Source organism: Megachile rotundata, chromosome 3 (genome assembly GCF_050947335.1).
Source record: "Megachile rotundata isolate GNS110a chromosome 3, iyMegRotu1, whole genome shotgun sequence".
In the NCBI taxonomy this organism is placed as follows: Eukaryota; Metazoa; Arthropoda; class Insecta; order Hymenoptera; family Megachilidae; genus Megachile; species Megachile rotundata.
This window is the reverse complement of record NC_134985.1, coordinates 3,447,518-3,471,437: the sequence shown is the minus strand read 5'-3', so window position 1 is coordinate 3,471,437 and position 23,920 is coordinate 3,447,518. Positions and strand designations below refer to the sequence as shown.

Here is a 23,920-nt window from a genome sequence, read left to right as displayed (position 1 = left end):
TATGATCTACCTCGAATAAATCATATATTTTCCAAAATGGAATACTTTAAGTATAATATAATTTCAATAATTATAATTCTTATAATAATTATAAGTGTTTCATCAACTAAATTCATCGTCTTAACTTTTCTTAAAAGTCAAGGATTCTAAACTAAAAGATACAGTTACTATTAACTTTTGCTTTCTGTATTCTGTATACTGTTTTTTAATGTCTACTGATTCATATTTATTGTTATAAATTGAATATTGATGGTCGAATGACTCCATGGAAATCTGATCTAAATTTAATACTTCTTTTCTGTACTTTTACTGTACTTTTCAAAATTAAGTATATATATATGATGGTAAAAAATACTACGAAAGAATTTACGAAAAAAGAATAGAAAAACAACAAATTCACTCAATTCGTCAAATAACTACAAAGGTAATCTTTCGTGAAAATAGACAAAGATTTGCAGTTTAATATCTTTTGAGTGAATTTGAAGTTCGTAAAATAACGATTTAAATTTCTTTCTATAATTTCATAATCACTATATTAATTTGTTTGAAATTTGGAACAATATTCTCGACGTAAAATATGAAAAATAATTTATGTATCATGAAATAACTCCATCAACAACTTGTCGGATGAATTTTATTCTCAAAGAAATACTTATGTAGGAGGGCATTAACCTGGGCCGATCATATGTTTGGGCGCGCTTAGAAAAACACTGCATTACAGCCGTTCGAGCGATTACCGTTAAGCAGTGCGAGTGCGATAGTGCGTCTGCGACAGTGCGAGTGAGATAGTGTGAATGCGAAGTATGGATGCGGGCGAACAAAGGAAACATTTGACGAGCGAAAGAGAGAAGGTAGATTGCGAGAGGGTCAAGGCATGAGAATCGAAACGGAGCAGTTTTTGGAAAGAAGCGAATGCGAGTACAGTGAAACGGTAATAGCGATAACAGCGATCATAGCGAATTTGAAATTTTTGTATACGGTAGCGAAATAGAATTACCCATTTACTTCATCGGGTAATTTCTTTTTATTTGCCATCCCGCACCCCGTTCCTGCACTTACTATCAGAGATTCTCTAGGCTGGAAGTGATGTACAGAAACTCGATCGTTTTATGAAGAATTCCACACTATGTACATTAATTAACTACACGTATTCTTAGCGCATCCGAATTTGAAAATTTACCTTAATTATTTAGGTCATAACATTAATTGTGTAAAACGTAAAAAATACAAAAATACAAATACAAATATAGTCAATATATGACTAATACATATTATGACATTTTACTAATATTACAATAATGATTAATTGATTACTAATTATGACTATCTTGTTTAGTATTAGTAAATAGTTACTAAAATAATTGAAAAATAGTCAATTACAATACCAACACTATTTCCATGCGAATAGAATCTTAGTAGTTTTTCTTTTAACAATGATCTTATTGTTTTTCAGAATGCTGGCAGCTAATAATAAAAGAAGTGAACGTGCCAGCAACGGTTAAGGTTGATACCGACTACGTGATCTTGGATTGTGATTACGATCTTCAAAACACGCCAGCAAAAGGATTAGTCGTGAAATGGTTTTTCAACACCAACGAAGTGGCTTACCAATGGATACAAGGCAGGGTACCTTTAGCTGGAGATATCACGCGACACTACGTTGATCTAACGTACAAAGCCAGCGATGATCCGTACACCGAGTACCGAGCCATGAAATTGAATAAGCCTGGTATCGACCTTACCGGCGAATACACGTGCGTCATATCCACTTTCGCGGACGAGATGTCTGCAAGTGCCCCCATGATTGTGTATTGTAAGTACTCTGCTATGCTATGGTAAACTACCATCGATTTAAAACCTTTTATACCGATTCATGTTGAACGAAGGTCTGTCATGTAGTTTAACATATTAATTACTAACCTATGAGATAATTACGTTACATTGAGGTTTCTCTGGTAAATAATAATTAACAAATTCGTTATATATGCTGTGATAAACTTTATGTTGTTGCAGATTTGCTAAAATATATTTATTATATCCAAAAACAACAAAAAAAGAATATAACAACACAATGAATCGAATGAGAACATAGAAATTTTGTTGTTTACAAAATAAAGATTCGTGTTATTAGCTCTTTATGTGATTTAATTCGGATTTTGTTCGTAAAAGTGCGCGTGAAATAATTGTAATTCGTTATACAAATTAAATACTGATCTTTATTACATCGTGTGATGATGCTTTTAGCTATTTATGTGCATACATATTTTTTTTACACTGTTTTGGTGGCAGTATATGTATATTTTTCTGTATGTACTCTTTTAGAATGTCTTCACTTCCGCATGATTTGCCAAATACTCAGAATTTGTTTCTATAAATCAATTAATGGATTCACAACGGAGAAGTTTTCTGACCAAAGAGTATGTATAAATAAAAAGTAGTAAACTGTAATGTACAATAATGTATAAATTATTAATCTTACATGCAGAATAAATTGATCGTTTATAAAATTTGTAATTAAACTTTGTTTGGTCTTGTAAGTTTTAAAAATACAAAATATTCTAAAAATTCAGGTATTCACAAGGAAAAGGGATAGGTTAGAGCAAGATTAAATTAGTAGTTCAGATTTGAGAAATCTTGGTTTTTTTTTTATGAGGAGCTGCAACTATCATATAATTTCCTTATGTCCGTTTTTATGCTACTATAACAGTTTGAATGTTATTTAATCCATATTTGAATGAAATAGGTAAGAATGTGATATTCGTACTATAAATGATTGTCATTAGAACCAATAATTTTCAAGCGATATATACAAATTTCGATGTCCTTATTAAGTAATTTCAGATCCAAAAAAAGAAAATTTTTGAAACGTATTTTTTAATTTGTTAACATCTACCCAGAATTGATGAAAATAATCGTTATACCACAGCGTGCAAGTGCTGTTTTGTTGAATATCACTGAAAACGCACAGAAATAGGTCAAATATAACATTTTTATGCTTTCGAATAGCTAATTGGAATACTACTCGGCAAATTTTTAAAGTCTCTTTTATACTACTTTTTATAAAGAGATAGTATTTTTGTTTAATTCCTCTTTCCTCTAAATTCGTAAAAATATTTGATTTTAATGGAAATCAGAATGTAATTTGTTGAGTTATTTTGTGGGCATTAAAAGACACAAGATACGAGGTCTATAAGTTTAATATAATGTTGAACAGATTAATACGGATTAAACATGTACGCGCACATCGCAGCGTGTAACGCATGCGAAGGACAAACCGGAAGAAGAAGGAACAAAGGAACGCAAAGGCCGAAAGAGGCCCCGGCAAGAGTACAGGATTCGCGCGCGCACTTTGAATTCATTTCCAATACTCCCCCTTTCAAAGTGTACCATTAATTGCGCGAGTCATACAAACATCTTATCTGTATTCTTTGTATCATACCGTAATCTAATCTTTTAAATTTAACAAATCAACGCATATTTCTAATTTATTCTTTGGTAATGATTTTGTTAATATTTCCGCTTTCATTTCGTTTGTACTTGTGTACTTAACTTCTATTTCTCCGCGTTCTTGCATTTCTCGCGAATAGTGATAGCGAATATCTATATGCTTACTTCTACGATGATACATAATATTCTTACTCAAATGAATTGCACTTTGATTGTCACAATATATGGTAGTTCTACCATCCGCTAAATTATCAAAGTTCATATGCATGTTAGATAAAAAGTCTTTGTGATAATTAGCGATCCGTATTCTTCGAAAGTTCTGGGTTAAGTGCCTTGCTGTCCCTCAAGGTCCGCTTAACGAAGGATGCAATATCCTCCCCACTCTGTGACCAGATCCTACTAGAATACCCTAATCTCTGTGCACGTGCCACGCAGCACCATGACGTCGGGTCATCGGCCACGAGACACGACACCTTCGGTGATCCTCAAAGAAGAAGGCATCGACCTCTAACCATAACATTCGCGACTCTTAGAATTCGTCGCGGTCCTTAGCTATCGGTTACCACCGATCCTTAGCTCGATGACGGACATGAGTTTATATTATCGTCATCCCAAGACCCCTAAGAACCGGGTCAAAATCCGGGATACGATGACCCTGACACGTGTGCCACCTTTGCACACGGCTTGACGCTAACATGCATAAACAGTCTTTTCAGGTACATTGCTTCTTTCGTTGCTTCTGAAAGCGCCACGTATTCCGCTTCCATTGTCGACAGGGCTACGGATTTTTGTTTCTTGGTTTCCCAGCTGATGGGACCTCCCGCTAGCAGGCTCACATATGCTGTACGAGATCTCCTATTACTCTCGTCTCCTGCCCAATCGGCGTCGACATATAACTCTAATTGTTTACCTGTAACTGAATAATTAATACCGTAATTTATAGTATGTTTCAAATCACGTAAAACGTGCTTTGCCGCTTTCCAATGATAATTGGAAGGGTTCTCGTTGAACTGGCTGAGGACGTTTGCGACGAATGCTATATCTGGTCGAGTGGCGTTTGACAGATATATTAATGCTCCTACGAGTTCTCTATATGGTACTTTGGTTACATCAGTCAAACTCGTATCTTCTTGGTTAAATGTTTCGTGGGGCACCAATGGTGTGCTTGCAGGTTTGCAATCCTCCATGCCGAATTTCTTCAGCGTTTCTTCTATATATTTTCGTTGAGACATCTTGATTAGCCCGGTATCGCCACTCCGTTGAATAGATATGCCTAATATGTTAGTTGCTTTGCCCAAGTCATTTATATCGAATCTTCTTTTTAGTAATTCTTTCACTTTTATTAGCTCTTGCAAATCTCTAGATGCTAGTAATAAATCATCTACGTAAATAATAATTATTAAATCTGTACCTTTAGTACTATCTATATAGACGCACGGATTAATTTGGGAATTTGTTAAACCTATACTTTTCAGGTACTTGTCCAAAGTTTGGTACCATTCTCGTCCTGCTTGTTTTAGACCATACAGTGGTTTTTTAAGTTTGCATACCTTATTTTCTTCATCTGCTTGTACGGACATTTCTGGTTGTTGCATGTTCGTATCATTTCATACCTGGCTACTGGTGCGAAGACCTCATCGAAGTCGATTCCTTTTCTTTGTTCGTTTCCTCGAGCTACCAGTCTTGCCTTGAATTTGTCCACTGTTCCGTCTTGATTTCTTTTTATTCTAAACACCCATCTGTTTGTAAGTATCTTAGCGTTTTCTGGCCTATTCACCAATTCCCACGTTTCGTTTTTCATGAGTGCGTCATATTCATTTTTCATTGCATTCAGTCATAATGGCCTTTCCTTACTTTTCATTGCTTCCGTGAGTGTCTTGGGTTCCTTGTATTTCTCTTCATTTGCAAAATCTGAATTATGGTATATTTTCTTTGGCCTACCTCGAGCTCCGGTACGCAATAATTTTGGACGACCTCTTGCCCTTTTGTAGAGTTGTGGTTCTTCTTGCGTATTATCTACATCCTCTTGAGCATCATTGTAATTTTCCGGATCACTTTCTGCCAAATCCTCTCGAGTATCTTCTTCTTCATATAGTTCATCGATCTCCGTCGAGTTTTCATTTTGGGATTCATTTTGTGATTTTGGGATTGGTAATTCAGTTTCCAGGTCTTCGTAATTTCTAATTATTTCATGGAAACGCACGTCTCTTCGCTTTACAATGTGGTTGGTTCCGCATTCCCACAGCTTGTATGCCTTTGACTCTTGATCGTAGCCAACTAGAACATATTCTTTACCTCTTGGCAAAAACTTATTTGCCCTAGGTCTCTTCTCCAAAGCAATTACTCTGCTGCCAATAACTCTTAAAAATCCGATATATGGTTTCTTACCTGTCCACTTTTCGTAGGGGGTCATGTCTAACTTTCTTGTTGGGCACCTGTTTCTTAAATATACTGCAGTGTTTACTGCCTCTGCCCATAAACTTAACGGTAATTTTGACTCCGTTAATATCGTGCGTGCCATTTCCACTACTGTCCTGTTGGCTCGCTCGGCCACCCCATTTTGTTGCGGTGTATAAGGGGTTGATAACTGCCTTGTTATTCCCTCTTCTTTCAGGTATTCTGTAAATTCTTTCGAGAGATACTCTTTAGCATTATCGCTTCGTGTTTTCTTAATGAATTTTCCTGTTTGCTTTTCGACTCGACATTTGTAAGCTTTAAACGCTGACAAAATTTCTGATTTTTCTTTAAGAGCGACTATTTCTGTGTATCTTGAGCAATCATCAATAAAGGTTGCGAAATATCTGGCTCCCCCTAAAGACGGTGTACTCATGGGTCCACAGATATCTGTGTGTACCAGATCCAGCACGTCTTTTTCAATATTGTTTGATTCCTTATATGGCAAGTGGGTAATTTTGCTTAGATCACATACCTTGCATTTATTTATGTTATTCATCTCTCGTTTGCTTATGTTCATCCCTTGCACCATATCCTTTTCAACTAATTTTCTGACATCGCCGCCTCCGAAAAAGTTGAAATGTATTTAATATACTACCTAACGAGTAAATAGGTTTCATTCATATCTGTTACGTAATTGTATGATTGAATGAAATAGAAATTACTTCATTAGGAAATAGAAATTATTTTATACTTTTTAGTGCATTTCGAAGTCGGCGTATTTTTTTTCTTAAAATTATTTTATTTCGCGCTTTTTAGTGGAATGGGGAGAATTGTATAGGATACTGTGAGACAGTTCTTCCGGGCTTTTTTTTGTCTGCGTAAATGCCATGAACATAATTAAGTAAAAGACAACATGGATATTCGTTTTTGAATTTCTTTTTTCGCTAATATCTCGAAAACTAGAGTTTTCCGTCAGTTATGCATAAGGAAAAACTCGTTCAGAATCATGCCACTAATAACGTATTAGAAGGACATTAAAATCGTTCGAAGTTGGTTTCAAAGGTTAATAACAATTTTTCGCTAATATCTCGAAAACAAAAGCTTTCCGCGAAATTTGTATATGAACAAAATTGTTCAGAATCATGTCCGTGATAAGATATTAAAAGTGCACTAAAATCGAGAAAAGTTTATTTCAAAAGTTGCCGGTTTTTTGCAATGACAATGAGGAGTCAGAACCTACCAGGTGCAAAAGGTTTCGTTCCGATCGGTCCATCCAGCTAAACGTAATCGGCGGGCACACATAGAAAAAAAAAAAAAAATATACTGATCGAATTGAGTAATCTCCTCCTTTTTCGAAGTCGGTTAAAAAAATGAGTTTACATAAGTTGCTTTGAGACAAGCATATTTTATGCAAAGTATGTTCATAAATATTTACTCATATCAGTGATCAATATTCTTAGAACAACGCTTATTGTAGTTTATATTTCAGTTCAGATACATACTACAATAAGGATAGCAAACTCGCTTCGTATCTTAAGAACTAAGGTTTAATATTTTCCTTATTGAGTTAACAACAGAATTAAAGTATTTATATCGAGTTATAGCACAAAAAGAAATACTTCTCTAGTATTTGCATGTAATCGTAACCGCGTGATATTGTACCAACAGAAATACATACTTGCCAATGTAATGAAAATAGCGCATAGAAAACAGTAGAAACTATAAAGGAAAGTACGCCTGTGCTTAGACAATAGAAAAGCCCTGTTTATTTAAATTTTGACATTCATAATAAATATTTTATAAACAACTCAACTAGATTTGCGAAAATACCTTTAATCAACTATTTCTGAACCATACAAAAGCAGTTCAGAATTTGATAAATCGTTATCCGATAAATTCTCGTTGTCAGCTCCTCGAACACGACGTAAACGACCCTCGTGCGTACTGGTTCACCCTCGACGCTCGGCGTAATACATATATATGCTGCGTGTTAAATTCAGTGTAAATTGGTAAACTGATGCACAAATACTGACATCTACTACTTTGTACATAGCCGCGAGAGTAACGCGACCATCAGAAAATAAAGTATTTGCAATGTTTGGACCAATTTCGGCTGCTATTGAATGATGTCTTTGAAAAAATTTCTATATTTTAAACAATAGCATTGTGAAATTCGTTACTATTTAAACATCATTTAAGTAAATCGTCTCTATAAATATTTTTATAATTTTGTTTTTGATCTTAGAAACACCATCTCCTACATAACAAGTAAATGAAACCTACTTACCTGAACCTGGCAACCGACTTCCAAAAATTTTATTTCTTCCAATTGTATCGTATTCGGCTTCGTTTGTAACCGTTTGTACCACCTTTCTTTTCGTTTGTACCCTAAGGGGTGAAAAGTTACTAGGGGGTGAAAATATCCCAGCACCCCACTTTAACATTTTTTATTTCTTTCAACGCCATCATAAAAAGGGATGTCTGTAGAGGTTTGTACCACCTTTACTTTCGTTTGTACCCCAAAGGGTGCGTTTGTACCGCTGTTCGAAAGTACCCCCAAAGGAGTCACTTCGCCATTTTTTTGCGATATTTCAAATCTTCTTGCGGGTGCTGTTTCGTATTCGTTTGTACCCGTTTGTACCACCTTTACTTTCGTTTATACCTCAAAGGGTTCATTTGTACCGGCTTTTGAAAGAATCCCCTAGAGGTAACTTCGTCAATTTTGGGAATTTTTTAAATCTTCTTTGTGGTGCTCTTTCCTCTTCGCCTGTAGAGGTTTGTACCACCTTCACTTTCGTTTGTACCTCAAAGGGTACGTTTGTACCGGCTTCTGAAAAAATCTCCTAGAGGTAACTTCGTCAATTTTGGAAATTTTTTAAATCTTCTTGCGGGTACTGTTTCCTAATCGTTTGTAGAGATTTGTGCTACAAACCTTTGTGGTACAAACCTCTACAGTCATTCCTTTTTATGATGGCGTTGAAAGAAATAAAAAATGTTAAAGTGGGGTGTTGGGATATTTCCACCCCCTAGTAACTTTTCACCTCTTAGGATACAAACGGGTACAAACGAAGCCGAATACGATACAATTGAAAGAATTAAAATTTTTGAAAGTCGGGTGCCAGGTTCAGGTAGGTGTAAACGAATGCTTAAACATTATACGAAGTTGTAATGCAGACTGTTTATCAACTTTTTTAAACAACCTTGACAATATATTTCAAGTAGCTACAATAAGAGTATCTATCACTAACCGAGCTATTTATTTAATTGCATTGAAAGTGACAAATAAAGTTTGTTGTTGTTGAAAAGCTTTAAAACGTATTAAAAACATTGTATTCACTACTTTAAGAATTTCTCTTTTATTAAAATATTCGTTAACAATGTATAATTAGTAAATACATACAAGAAACATATAAGAATATACATATTACTAAATACATATTATTATAATAAGTACAATTACTAAATATATACAATATTTCTACAATCGTTAATTTTATTAAAAAAGCGACTACATCATAATTTTTTAAATAGCGAGGAATATGCCATTAACAGTAAATTAACAAGAAAAAAATTTTCATATATACAATTACAGGTTCTCTTCAGAACTAACAATTGGATATCTAAAGGAATTAACATTCGATGTTTAATATTTTATCAAAAAATTTATATGCGTTATTAAACAATGAATATTCTCTGAGAATGAGATCATTTATCTTATGATTTTTTCAAAATATGCGAAAACAAATACACGTGTTTGATGCCTTTGAATACACAAAGTATTCATATTTTATACATCAACATAAAAGGTTTACAAAAGTTTAAACTGTAAGAATTTATTCGAGAACTAATACAGACTATACTTGAAATCATTTACTATGACTGTCCCCGTCCAGCTGTTAAATAAGTAGATACCATAAATTTGTACATAATTTAGAGTTATGGTTGCAGGAAACGGGATAGTACATTATTAATGTAACCTAGTGAGAATTGTTATGCGTCTTAAAATTTGCTACGTTCATAAGCACGCTGTGTTAAAATATGGCTATTAATTTACAGCTCGCTGACATTTACAACATGCACTATTTCTGTGGCTATTATACTAATGCCAAGTATGTGGAGTTTATTAAATTATAGTAAAATTTCTATATTATTTCGGGGCCACTATTTGCCAAGCATAGAAGGCATACAGAATGTATAAATGTCGTCCTGAATTTGCAGACCAATGCTGGCATAGAAAGAAAATATGTCGAAGCGAGTGGGAATTTCATGTTGAAGGAAAATAATGATTGCCTTTGCTATAGTAGTTTAGGATAACGTGAGGTAAATGTAACACAAAGTAACAGATAACAATATATATTTACTAAAACAATAACAACAATAACAAATAACAATTAAGCGTCCGTACAAAAATGTGAACAAGAACTATGGTTTATAAGCGCGATGTGTAACGTACGAAAGTCAGAACTATTCTGCTAGATTTTCCAACCGCTCGACAGTGGCGAAAAACAGCGAAAACGTGGACAAAAGTCAAAAAATAAAAATCGCTATTCTTGAAATCCGTTTAATGGAACTAGTTTATAAGGAATGTGTGCATACTGTTTTCACAGTTTTAATGACTTTATTATTACCATTTCGAAGATATGAGCCTCCAAAGTTGAACATTTTTTAAAGTCAATTTTTCCGGGTAAAGTTTAACATAATGCTATTCATTATTTTTTAAATATTATGTTCATCCACTATTATCGGCTGTTTATATGATACTTTAACATTATAATTATGTAAGTTGCACAACAAAATATTTATTTTTAACAGTGATATGGAAAGACATATAAACCATAGTCATATTTAATGTTTTTGTAAGGTAAAAGTTGTGATCTTCACCTCGGTTCACCTACCAAATAGGCTTAAATGAAAGCTGGAAGCTTCCCGAACAAGGATCTATAACAATATCTTGCGGTAATTTGCGGTCTTATGAGTTATTCCCATTTTTGTCCATAAGCGCACCCTATTAACGCGCGCGACAACAGCAGTCCCGGACGTTTCACAGTTAACAAAGTTTAACATAATACTACTTAATTATTATTTAACTATTATATTCATCCACTTCTATTGGCATTTTTTATGGTACTTTAGTATAATAATTATGTAGGTTGCACATCAAAAGGTTTATCTTTAACACTGATATAAACTGAAAAAGGAGATATAAACCATAAACGCACTTAATGTTTACGTAAGGGAAAAGTTGTGAATTCCACCTCGGTTCACCTACCAAATAGGCTTAAATAAAAGCTGAAAGCTTCCCGAACAAGAATCTGTAATGATATCTTGCGGTAATTTGCGGTTTTCTGAGTTATTCACATTTATGTTCACGCGCGCGCCCTATTATCATGCGTGACAACAGCGGTTTTGAACGTTTTTCAAATATGTCGTCGCTGACCTTTGCAAAAAGTCTTGTTTTGTGGTGAAATTTGAATATCCACACCCATATATATATATATATATATATTACATATTAGATATTTAAACATTATTAAAACATTTAAAAAATAAAAATTTATTTGCAATTTCTGATAATAAAAAATAAATTTGCTAATAAAAAAAATATTATTAGACGTACTCACTCAATGTCGTTCGATTTGAGGAGAACAGAGTCTCGCTCAGCGTTGTTCGTTTTGAGTGATAATTCACGTTGCGTGAGATTATTCATGATGATCGAGTTGAGAATGTAAGACTCACTCGGATCATGTTGATGTGTACGTTTAACCACCCTACCGTGGCCCGTTCGAGGGTGTAGGACTCGCACGAACAGTATACAGTGTGTGACTTAACCACCCTACCGTGGCCCATTCGAGGAGTGCAGGGTCTCACTCGAATGGCGTCGTGAATGATTTCCGAACCACCCTGCATTGGCTATGCTACGTCGCGTTACGCGGAAACTTCTAAGTCACGATTGACTTCTTCGACTCTCGATCCGAACCGTGCAAGCTTCAACGTTCGACTGTGTCTTTCGTTGTACGAAAGATCGCCTAAATACCCTCGCGTTTCCGAAGGTAACGGTTAGGAAGAACTCTATGCTTTCGTTCGTTAAAATTGTTTAAAAAGAGAGGTATAGCTGTTAGCTGATTTATGACACGCACGTGTTTACAGTAAGACTAGTTCGGACAGGATTTGAGAGACAAAAGGGTCCTCGGTGACCCGTATTACGAGGTATGAACGGTTCACGGCGGACCGCGCGCCGAACCACTTGAACCCTGTTGTAAATTCCTTGATCGCGACAAAGGCTTCGGTTCGCGGCCGAACACAAGATGTATTATTGCGATCGCACAACATGAGGCAAGCGTCGAGTATTCTTTAATTTTATATCGTTAAACAAACAATCGTTTTTTTTAATTATCTAAAAAAACTGTGCTTGATCTTCACAAAGATATAAACTAAAAGCATCTTCTTATCTTTTTAAAATTATCGAAATAGTTACACTGTAAAAAAAGGGTATTAATATTAAGATGTCTGAAAATCTTCGATTATAAGAAAACTTATTATTGCTATGAATTATCATTGTTTTTCAATGTATAAAAAATGCGGTGCTGCATATGCTACATAATATTTCCATACGTCAACGACTCCGTTAAGAACCTTGCGTGGAATTCTTCGTATAGCGTGTTCTGTGATGCACGATAAGTATCCAATATTTATCGCGTCATGTAATACTTTTATATATCAGGCGTTGTTTAGTATGACATACGGCGAGTTAGAACGATGTTGCGTGAAACAGTTCATAAAATTATAACGTACGATGGAACAAAAACGTCTGCTTAATCGATTCAAGTTTGACCTTTTATTTCTTTATCCAACTGAAATGTAATTGCGTAATTACTTATGTCGCATTAATAAATACTATATAATTTTCTGTTATAATTAAGAACTTTTCATTAGGTTATTAATAATGAGTTACAGTACCAACGAAAGCTTTTTAATTTTTTTTCGACCTAGATTAAAAAAAACTATGTCCCTGTATCCACCGAATTTGTCTGGAAACCCCTTAATAGATAGGCGTAAAAAAATGATACGTTTATTAGCAAAAAATGCAAAATGATGTTGCATGCGGGAAGCGCGCGTATAAAGCCGCGAAGGTTGTATGCCCTAACAAAATTAATTGTTAACGGGACTTAATGTGGATCCGGAGACACGCTAGTCCCATATGGGCCCTTTCACAAGATCGCAATGATTAGGGCATATGACGGAGGCAATAAAAGAAATGTAATTCAAAATAAATAAAATATACAAAAGATTATATTTTGTAAAAAATTACAGAGGTTAAATTTTGAATAGAACAGAAATATTGTAAATACCCGAGATGCGCAATTCGTTTGAAGGACAAGCAATATTTCAAATACAAAATAAAAAAAAGATGATCCAGTTAGGGAGATTCCAAAGTTAAATAATTAACTACTGGATGTACTTACCGGAAAATTCATAAAACAGCTGGAAGAATAAAGGAAACAACTCATCGAAATGTCTGTACTTGTATGAATTTAAAAATAATTTTAAGAAAAAAAATACGCCGACTTCGAAATGCTCTAAAAAGTATAAAATAATTTCTATTTCCTAATGAAGTAATTTCTATTTCATTCAATCATACAATTACGTACCAGATATGAATGAAACCTATTTACTCGTTAGGTAGTATATTAAATACATTTCAACCTTTTCGGAGGCGGCGCAAAATTAAAAATACCTCAGTAAACGTTGCTGCCAATAACCAGTTGATTGTGGTATGGCATATTGGAAATTAATAAATCCTGAGAATTGTGAAACTGGCCTATTGTGGAATTCAATTAAGCTATAAAAGTAAAATTATACTTTAAAATTAAAATTAAATGAATATAATTGAATTGAAAATTTAACGTGATTTTTTAACACGAAAGTAAAGATAGAGTCTTTTCCCGAATTGTGCACTTTCACAAATTTAGGAACAAACTCGTCTCTAAACCACTTCACGAACTCCCGACATGCACCTCGCGATTATACACCGAAGAGTGTCGCAACTTGGACCTCTCGGAGAAGACCAGAGTGGGCCTAGTCCGAAATTGTTTATGTTGCATTGAGATGCGCCTAACGAATTAGGCTGCGAGGCCAATGCGTAAGAGACCGCGATTCGTTAATTAGGTGGTGATGGTGGGTGCATGTGCGTTTCTCCCTTGTCCAGCTTTTTCTGTCTTTCTATGTAGTTCTTTCCTTTGCTCTTGAGTTATGGATTGTTAATTAGCTATTGAATAATTTTTACATGCATAACCAATATAGTATAAAATGTTAGTCCGTACATATTATAAACATTTAGAATCAAACATTATCTATTTCGTTTTTTACAATTATTAAAATTTAATTGCGCTCGGTTCGGTAACTATTGTAGGACTGATTGACGTATAAGTACTTACAATAACGGTATAATGAAATACTATAGACAATTTATATAATATTGTAAAGTTACAAGGACAATTTCTACTGCAATTTTATATTGCGTCGCGAATCCTTGAGGAACATTCCAGAACGCTCGGCGTTATCGGACCACACGAGTGCGAACTTCGATTATGTTTGGCGCTGCACAGAAGTAAGACGATCTAAGAATTTAGCCATGGGACCACATTGATTTCAAGGAAGGAATGTACGATATCAACGATCTTAGTTTAGTCGCCAAAAGATAGTCTATCTAATAACATAAAAGACCGTTACTGCGTTTGATGAGGGTGTTCCCAGAATGCAATACGCATTATCGATACACATCCGGTCAGTCAGAACTACAAAGGAAATTTTGAAAACTATTCCTATTCAGAACGTAACAATGACCTTGAAAAAATATAAAAGAAGGAATAGAGAAATAATTCTTTATAGGCGCGTTAAAGCTCTCTGAAAACCATGCAAGAACTGATTAAAACGCCTTTGATCGGACTGCTAATGACAGAGTAATTTTCACTGGTCACGATTCCTGATTCACCCTCTATACATTTTGTGCATACGGAAAGGATTGGAAGAAGTCATGGTGCTTAGGTTGTATATATCATATTAGTATATCATATTAATACTAATTATTAGTACTAATTAATTATATTTATTTATTAATAATTACTTATAATTATCATCATTACTGCCTTCGAACATTTGATAAAATAATTTTAAGAAAAAAAATACGCCGACTTCGAAATGCACTAAAAAGTATAAAATAATTTCTATTTCCTAATGAAGTAATTTCTATTTCATTCAATCATACAATTACGTAACAGATATGAATGAAACCTATTTATTCGTTAGGTAGCATATTAAATGCATTTCAACCTTTTCGAAGGCGAAAATACTGAGGTATTTTTAATTTTGCGCCACCTCCGAAAAGGTTCAAATGTATTTAATATACTACCTAACGAGTAAATAGGTTTCATTCATATCTGTTACGTAATTGTATGATTGAATGAAATAGAAATTACTTCATTAGTAAATAGAAATTATTTTATACTTTTTAGTGCATTTCGAAGTCGGTGTATTTTTTTTCTTAAAATTATTTTTTTATATGACGGATATTGGGAAACCTTAAAGATTAAAATTGGTTGAACAGTAATACTTGAAAAAATATTTCATTCGTTACTACGGATGAGGCGAAAGAAAACGAATCGTTTCCTCAAGAAGTGGTAAATATTTACGGCAACGAAGTTGGAGTAGCGTGTCTTGGGGACCGATTAGTTTGTCGGTAAACAGGTGAGCTACTTGCAGCAGTGAACAGGGAAAACTCTGTTCACCGCGACCAATAAATTATCCGTCAGTCGGTGGATAATTTAAAATTCTAACTAGAAAAAGTTAAACACTGCTCGATGCCGTTTGATTCGAACGCTATTGACTCAGCCGGTTAAATTCATCGACTTTATTCAGCCGGTTATTTGGTTTTACGTGTTCAGAGCTTTGATATCTTGCCGGAAAAGTCCCTAGTTTTAGAAATTCTGACATTTCAACTTATTTATTCGATGAAATTTCTTTATGTGACTCGCTATAAAGAAATTAAATTACCAATTAATTACACAATTGGAAACTAATTACATAATTAATTAACAAGATTCCAGAGAGTATAATAATTAAATAATGTAATCATTTTATTTTTAATTAAACCAACATTTGATTTCATTTAGTAAATTTAAAATACATAATTATTTGTGATTACATTTACAATTTTTTTTTATTCAAACCTAGCTTATATCTTTTCGTGCTGATGAAAGTGGATATATAAATATACTGCACTACAATAGTAATTACAGTTACACTAATATTGTATTGTAGTAGTGCGGACTCAAACAGTAATATAGAGAAACGACAATTTAACTATAAGCATATAGTTAAATTATAATAGTTAAACCGTTAAGCCAGAACCGTACATCACATATGTGTATGAATACGTTTCTTTTCGTGAAAAAGTACAAGTAAGGTATAGGGGAAAAAATATGAATCTGCTTCGTAAACGTATCAGTATTTATTATGTTGTAGTATCAAAACACAAAATATAAAAAAAAAATAAAGTTACTATGATTCATGAGGCTGGAAAACGCCTCACTGATAAAATCATACATTTGTAAAAAAGTGACCAACAACTTTTTTCAGTTAAAAGTGAGTATATTGTTGGATACGCACGACTACATTCTACCGCACGCAATCTATTTGGTATAGATTTTACCAACTTTTCAGTAAAACCAGGTTCAATTTTGTTCGATTCCTCCATTAATGCCCACTTTAAATCACTTTTATTTTTAATATGTGGTATGTTTCCGGATTTTTATCTCTAATTCATTCAAGAAATGCTCTATCGCATTCAAATTAGATGGTTGTGGAGGTGTGTTTAGTACTTTAGGGCAATTGTAGAGTACCCACATTTTGGCTACATGCGACGTGTGTTTTGGATTATTATCGCTATGAAACTTAAATGAATTTAAAATCCCTAACTTTTTAATACTGTCGTTCAAATTGTTTTTTAAAATATTTATATAATCATATTTATTCATATTGCCTTTGATAAACACTAAATTACCTACTCCGGCAGCAGACATGCTACTCCAGACCATTACTGATTGCCCTCCATGTTTCACGGTACTGTTTAAATTTCGAATTTTAAACTCTTCATTTTGTCGACGTCACACTATAATTTTTCGATCTGAATGAAAAATATTTTGTATCTTTCTTATTAAAAACTTTATATCTTTTTTATTAAGGAAAGATATAAATTTACTTTCATCCGTAAATATATTATAGTTTCTTTCCAAAAATCAAAATCTCTGCATGAATATTCTCTTGCGAAATCTAATCTCTTTCTTCTATACTTCTCGTTTATAACAGGTTTATTCCGAGCTGTACGCCCGTGAAAATTATGAGTATACTTCTTATTGTTTCTGGATTTACACTTTTCCCTAAAAATGTTTCAACTTCATTCGTGAATTTCGGTGCACTAATCTTCGGATTCTCTTTAATTTTTCGTACCGTCCATCTTTCATTGTACACGTTGAACTTTTTATTTGAAGCTTTCTTTAATGAATTACTTATTCTATTATATCGTTTTATAATATACTGAACAGTACTGGCACTTTTACCAATAATCTTCGTAATTTTACGATAGCTTTTTCCACTTAAAAAATTTCTTATAACTATTCGTCACTCTTCTATCGTTGTTTTCTTCATTAAGTAAGTATTATTATATTTCCCTATATTTTTCAATTATGAACTTTATGATGCTAAATGACAATTACGAATGAGCCAAATAATGTAATCTTTCATTTGTTTCATACTTTTCATTTGTTTTTCAGGGATTCCCCTTGGCGAATACTAACAAATATACAGGGTGTTACCTGTAACGCTACTCACGATTTTTCTCCCACTTACAGCCACCTTACGAAAAAAAGTTTAGAATAAAATTTGCAGGGTATGAAGTGCACAATAGATATTAGTAAAGCAAATTTTGAAAACAGTTTGTTCTCTTGGCAAAGTCAAGGTCACCTTGGGTTTCTTAAATAGGAACATACATTTTTTTTTATTCATAGCTTTAGAGGATATCGAGACGAATTCGAAACATATATTACATTATATTTTTATTAACATATTACTCGATTTACAGAAGTGGAAAAATGTAAAGTACTTAGCTTTTGACTTTGGTAGGGTAACCATTATTTGGTTCCAAAGAGATCACTGAATGTAAACACGCGACTAGAATATAAGAAAAATACACTTTATTTAATTACATGTTCAAAATGTAACATATGCCGCCTTCCATCACATAATATTCCAGTCTTTTACTTCACATTTCCACTTCTGTAAATCGAGTAATATGTTAATAAAAATATAATGTAATATATGTTTTGAATTCGTCTCAATATCCTCTAAAGCTATGAATAAAAAAAAATGTATGTTCCTATTTAAAAAACCCAAGGTGACCTTGACTTTGCCAAGAGAACAAACTGTTTTCAAAATTTGCTTTACTAATATCTATTGTGCACTTCATACCCTGTAAATTTTATTCTAAACTTTTTTTCGTAAGGTGGCTGCAAGTGGGAGAAAAATCGTGAGTAGCGTTACAGGTAACACCCTGTATATATATTCTGATTACCGACTGTCGAATTTGATAGATATGGTAATAGATACCTAATGTACTGTCGATAATTGGCAACTACTGTCGATAATTGGGTATCCTAATCGGTGGATAGAAGATTGTCGTGATGATGCCGGTAGAAAAAGAAATGTTTCCCCAGGGACGTTACACATGCACTAAGAAATAGCCATCTTCAAATTTTTAACCGACTTCGAAAAAGGAGGAGGTTACTCAATTCGATCAGTATATTTTTTTTTTTTTTTTGTGTACCAATCCTTGGTTCGATGGTCGTTCACCAATTGTTCTCCTTTCCGCCAGTCTTTAATAATCGAATCAAATTGAATGTTCAATTTTTCGACTGTGTCTGAATTCCTTTCGTAATAACGTTCAATAACAGTTTAACGCTAAATCGACCGGGTAACTCATCTTTCCTGCTAGTATCCTACATAGATACGGTGAAATACGTTTTATATAATCCACTAAAATGAGGTCACTCTGATTCTGATCGGAAAAGCTCCTACGGTATAGTCGCGATAACCGATTCGGAACTGGGTTCCTTCAATTACTATCAAAGCTGCTTGGTTTCGAGGAGTGAACCGTCGACAACACAGAGAAGCATTGTATAACGGCCCCGATTAATATAGCTACAGTTCAGGACTGCATATTTGTATGCTGTGTGCTATTATACTATAAACACGTGTATACTATTCTAAGTTGCAACTACAGTAATCGGAACCGTTGAACGTTGTGTTTTTGTAATTGTAGAAGGTTTACTGCTTCAAATCAATTTGACGAATTGGTGGAGAGACTATGCGATTTTTTTGGTAAGACTTAAACATCCCCCCCACGCCCGATCTTGATGAAACTTCACAGATCAGTAGTGGGGGGAGTATTGGATATGATGATGCAATACCAATCTGCGGAAACGCACCAGAGCGAAGATATTGAAGAAACCATTTCTATGCTTTGGACTAGTCTTTTGATGGGGAAAGGGCACATTGGGCCCCGAGTTGAGGGGGATTTTTCAAGAAAAGTAGTTTCTTTTGCTCGGAATGGCCTTGCGGCTCGATCAGCGATAAATGATGAAATCATTTAACATTGAAGAACTTAACCTAACCTAACCTAACCTAACCATTGTATGATGAAGTCAACAGAATGAATGCTAGTAGGTGAATGATGAGGCTATGAGAAAGTGAGTGAGCGAGTGAGTGAGCAAGTGAGTGAGCAAGTGAGTGAGCAAGCGAGTGAGCGAGTGAGGAGCAATTGTGTAAGCAAGTGACGGCGTTACGAGCCAGGAACAGCATGAAACCGACATTCACCCTTAGATGTTAGAGATTTGAGGGCTGATGAAGATTCTCGAGGTATGGAATATTCGATCGTGATGGGGACAGCATTGATACAGTACTATATAGAATATAGGCATTGCGTGAGACCGGCAATGGCAGTTTTCGATTTTTCATATCTCCGCTAGGGGACGTTTCCGCAGATTGGTATTGCATCATCATATTCAACACCCATCCCCCGATTAATGTGTCAAGTTTGATCAAGATCGGGCGTGGGGGGGATGTTTAAGAATAGCCATTTTTTTGAAGTATTTTAATAATTAGCTAATATGACTTCACTATGGTATGTATAGTCCATTCCATTAAATCAATATTAATATGGTGAGTAAATATAACACAAATAGTGCTCTGGAGTTATAGCATCCTTATGATTTAAATTTCTTACTACAGAATTATAATAAATTTATTTATTTATTATTTTCGAAATCGAAAATACTTTAATTTTCCATTGATCTTCGTGGTCGATTGGACTTTCCTGCCAAGTCACTATCATTTTTTTTATTTAGTGGAATAGGCCTATAGGACAAACCACTTTTAAAAAACGCATCAACAGTAGCTCCTGGGTAATATGGAAAACTATTGACAAAATTGTAATTATTATAACATGTATTATTGTTATTATACAGGGTGTTCGGCTACTGGTGGGCATAATTTTAGGGGATGATAGCTGGGGTGATTCTGAACAACTTTTTCCTTTACCAAAATGCTGGTTAAAGCTTAGTTTTTGAACTATTAATGAAAAACACTGACCAATGAGAGCGCGTATAGACCGGTCGCGCGACAGCGTGAGCGACAGCTTCGAATATGACGGCCGATCGTCGTCGTGAACAAATGTATCGATACTGTCGGTATAACGTCGGTATAACGTCGGTATAATAGAAAGCTGTTAGATGAAAGTTATATTGAATAATGAATAAAAAAATCTATATTATTGTTGAATTATCATTCATTCATGAATAAGAAATAACAAAATTAGTCTCTACTCACGTAATCAAAATAAATTGAATTTATTCAATACGTTTATTCGTTATCGCAAAGAAATAATAGATAAAATATGGAAAATTATTTTCGTTAGATATTGTAATGATGAAAAAGAACAAATTCTCATTTTTAAAAAATTGAATAACTTTTCTATTCAACAAATAAAAATGTGAATTAAATAATTAACAGATTTAAATGTAGCTCACCCATTAAACCGCAAATAATCGCAATAAAAATGCGTCTCTGTCACCGGTCCGATCCACCGGTCCTTACTGTTAATATAAATCAATCACCATACAGAAACTCTCAAAAAACTCTCAAGAAACTTCATTGTCACCTATCACTTTCATCTTTCATTATTAGTTCTTATTATCACTTTTCTTTTTCATTTTTCACTAATTTGCACTAATTTTCACAGTGAGTCCGACACGTAAATAGGACGAATAAAAACACGTGAACGAATATTCATAAATAATTTAAACTATATTATCTTGAAAGCAAGAGAACAGAATTTTCGGTTAAAAACAACGATACATTTTATTTCGACACGTTTCTTTCGACAATAAACGATGACTGTCGATCGACGCCGCAGTCGTTCAACAGATCATCGTTGCATGGCAACCGTTCGCGACGTATGCCTCGCGATCGAGAACAAAACCGCGATCCGTAGCCAGTCTAATAATGCCTTCTAATAAAATATAATATAATTTCGATTCCTCAATTCGGATATCTTATAATGAGAATAGTGTATCGTTAAACATACATATCCATGAATAATCGTTCACGCGTTTTCATTCGGTCCGTTTACCGGCCGTGCTTATGTTGTACAATTATTAGAAAAAGACAGTGAAATAAATTGAGAGTTCATTGACCCTGCCAGGACATCAGCTGTTCATGCTCTGATCGGTGGATCTACCTGGTGACACAAATATTTTTTATCGAAGCTAGTTTTTCCATGAATCAATGAGTAAGTGTTATTTAAGTTACTTCTGTACTTTTAAAATTAAACATACGCAGCAATAGATTTATTTCACTTCAATGAGGTACTGCATTAGATATTCTATTCCAGTTCGATCTCATTTCATAGGCAAGGTACTCATTCGTTTTGAAACGTGAATTTATTCGTTTGCTTCAGTAGTTGACAAAATTAATTTTCGTGAATTTATTCTTTTTCCTTTTTGAAGGCATAAAATAAATACAATATACTTTGTCTGGTTGTTGCAAACAACAACTAATTGGTTTATTCCTCATTTACGAATTACGAAGAATTTAATATTATTCTTAACTTGTTAATTCATTATTCAATTTGACTTTTACCTAATAGCTTCCTGTTATACCGACGTTATACCGACGTTATACCGACAGTATTGATACATTTGTTCACGACGACGATCGGCCGTCATATTCGAAGCTGTCGCTCATGCTGTCGCGCGACCGGTCTATACGCGCTCTCATTGGTCAGTGTTTTTTATTAATAATTCAAAAACTAAGCTTTAACCAGCATTTTGGTAAAGGAAAATGTTGTTCAGAATTATTCCAGCTACCACCCCCTAAAATTATGCCCACCAGTAGCCGAACACCCTGTATGTATATATGGACGATGTTTATAAATGTAAACATAGTATTAATAACTGTAATAATCTGTAAAAATAATAATTATTAACAGTGCAAGCAAAATTTTTAATCACGGATGGATCCCGACAAATCTATCGTACGATGCCCCTGGCACACGGCATCACGTGGGCAGTCTAGTGCGGGAGTGGGGGCACGGTAGGCATCTATGTACTCCGAAATCGGCCCGAAAAGTGCAACTAAATCCGAGCACTGCCCTAAACACATGACCCATATAATTTGCCAGTAGCTACTTCACAACACTTCTCATATGTTAATAGCCTGGCAATCATTCTACATAAATTCTATGAAACAGTTGGTTGGAATTCAAAAACGAGTATGCGAAAATAGAAAATATCACCAAAATAACATTTGAAATAAATTTTAGAGGTTGAGTGGTATAATATACAACCCGATTTCATTAAAAATTCAGTGACAATATTAACCCTGACAAATATTAATTATGAAATTAACAATAATTACTAACAGTACGAACACCTTTATTCCTGCAAGTTCTTATCTCTTTTATTTGTTTAGTATTGAAATATTCAAAATTACAGTCCATTTTTATTTCTTTCCTTGAAATAAAGATTTTCTACTTTCTACGTAATCAAAATAAGTGAAAGTTAGGTTACTTTAGATTAAGTTGGGTGGAGATGCAATGGGAGGGGTACAGTTTCTTCCCCATCTGTATATCCACTTCCACACTGAAACAAATAATTAATACAGTCAATATTATTAATACAATACCATGCTCATGATAAAGTTCAGGTTTCTGGGAAAATTTCAGTGTATACATATATTGATTTTTCTTTGTTAATAGCTTTTTAATAAACAATAACGACTTCAACTTTTTTAAATATTACTCGAGAGGATGACTTTTAAAGCGTGTGTCAAGATCAGAGTGATTGGATGTGAGGACTTTTCGGAAGTTTATCCGTAAGTACTTGCCTATCAATTGAAAACATTGGCATTGCCACTCAAGAGAACTGGTTCCGAAGACCGGATCGTTACATAAGAAACACCGCTCCTCATTAATCACAAAAATAACCTAGCCCTAGAATCTGACTAATTAATTACTGATTAGAATTCCTGAATTCGCTATCTATAACGACCAGTTTTCACGGACTAAATCGCTCGAATAAGCTATGCAACCTCGAACAAAACCTCGAGAATCTAAAGATCGATAGCACAGCGTTGAGAGAATATCTATGGCCCTGAGAGCCTTTTTGGCCGCTTTCAGCAAGGTTATTCCAAGTGCATTTCAACCTTGTCCCGGGAAGATCCTGTCTGAATTAGATCGAAAACTATTTTCGCTTGCAGCGTTTGATGCTCGTGTATCCCGACGAATCCCGAATTTTCCCTTTTACTTTTCAAGGCCTCATGAATTTTACATATGCTAGAGGTATAAATATATAAATTAAACTATTAGACACATATAAATTAAAATTTTTTGACTGCATATTAATTGATGAAAATAATACACGAAGACAATCACTCATAATATTCTTTGATTTGTAAATAAATAATAATT

At 34.1% G+C, this 23,920-nt stretch overlaps 1 protein-coding gene across 10 annotated transcripts in view; it reads left to right on the top strand.

Moving 5' to 3' along the window:
• Positions 1–23,920, top strand: part of LOC100880577 (uncharacterized) — a 789,502-nt gene that overhangs the window by 472,136 nt on the left and 293,446 nt on the right. For all 10 annotated transcript variants that reach the window (XM_076530101.1, XM_076530102.1, XM_076530100.1 and 7 more), the window contains one exon: positions 1,454–1,813. In XM_076530101.1, coding sequence (XP_076386216.1) covers positions 1,454–1,813 — 360 coding nt within the window. The remainder of the gene's footprint in view (positions 1–1,453; positions 1,814–23,920) is intronic.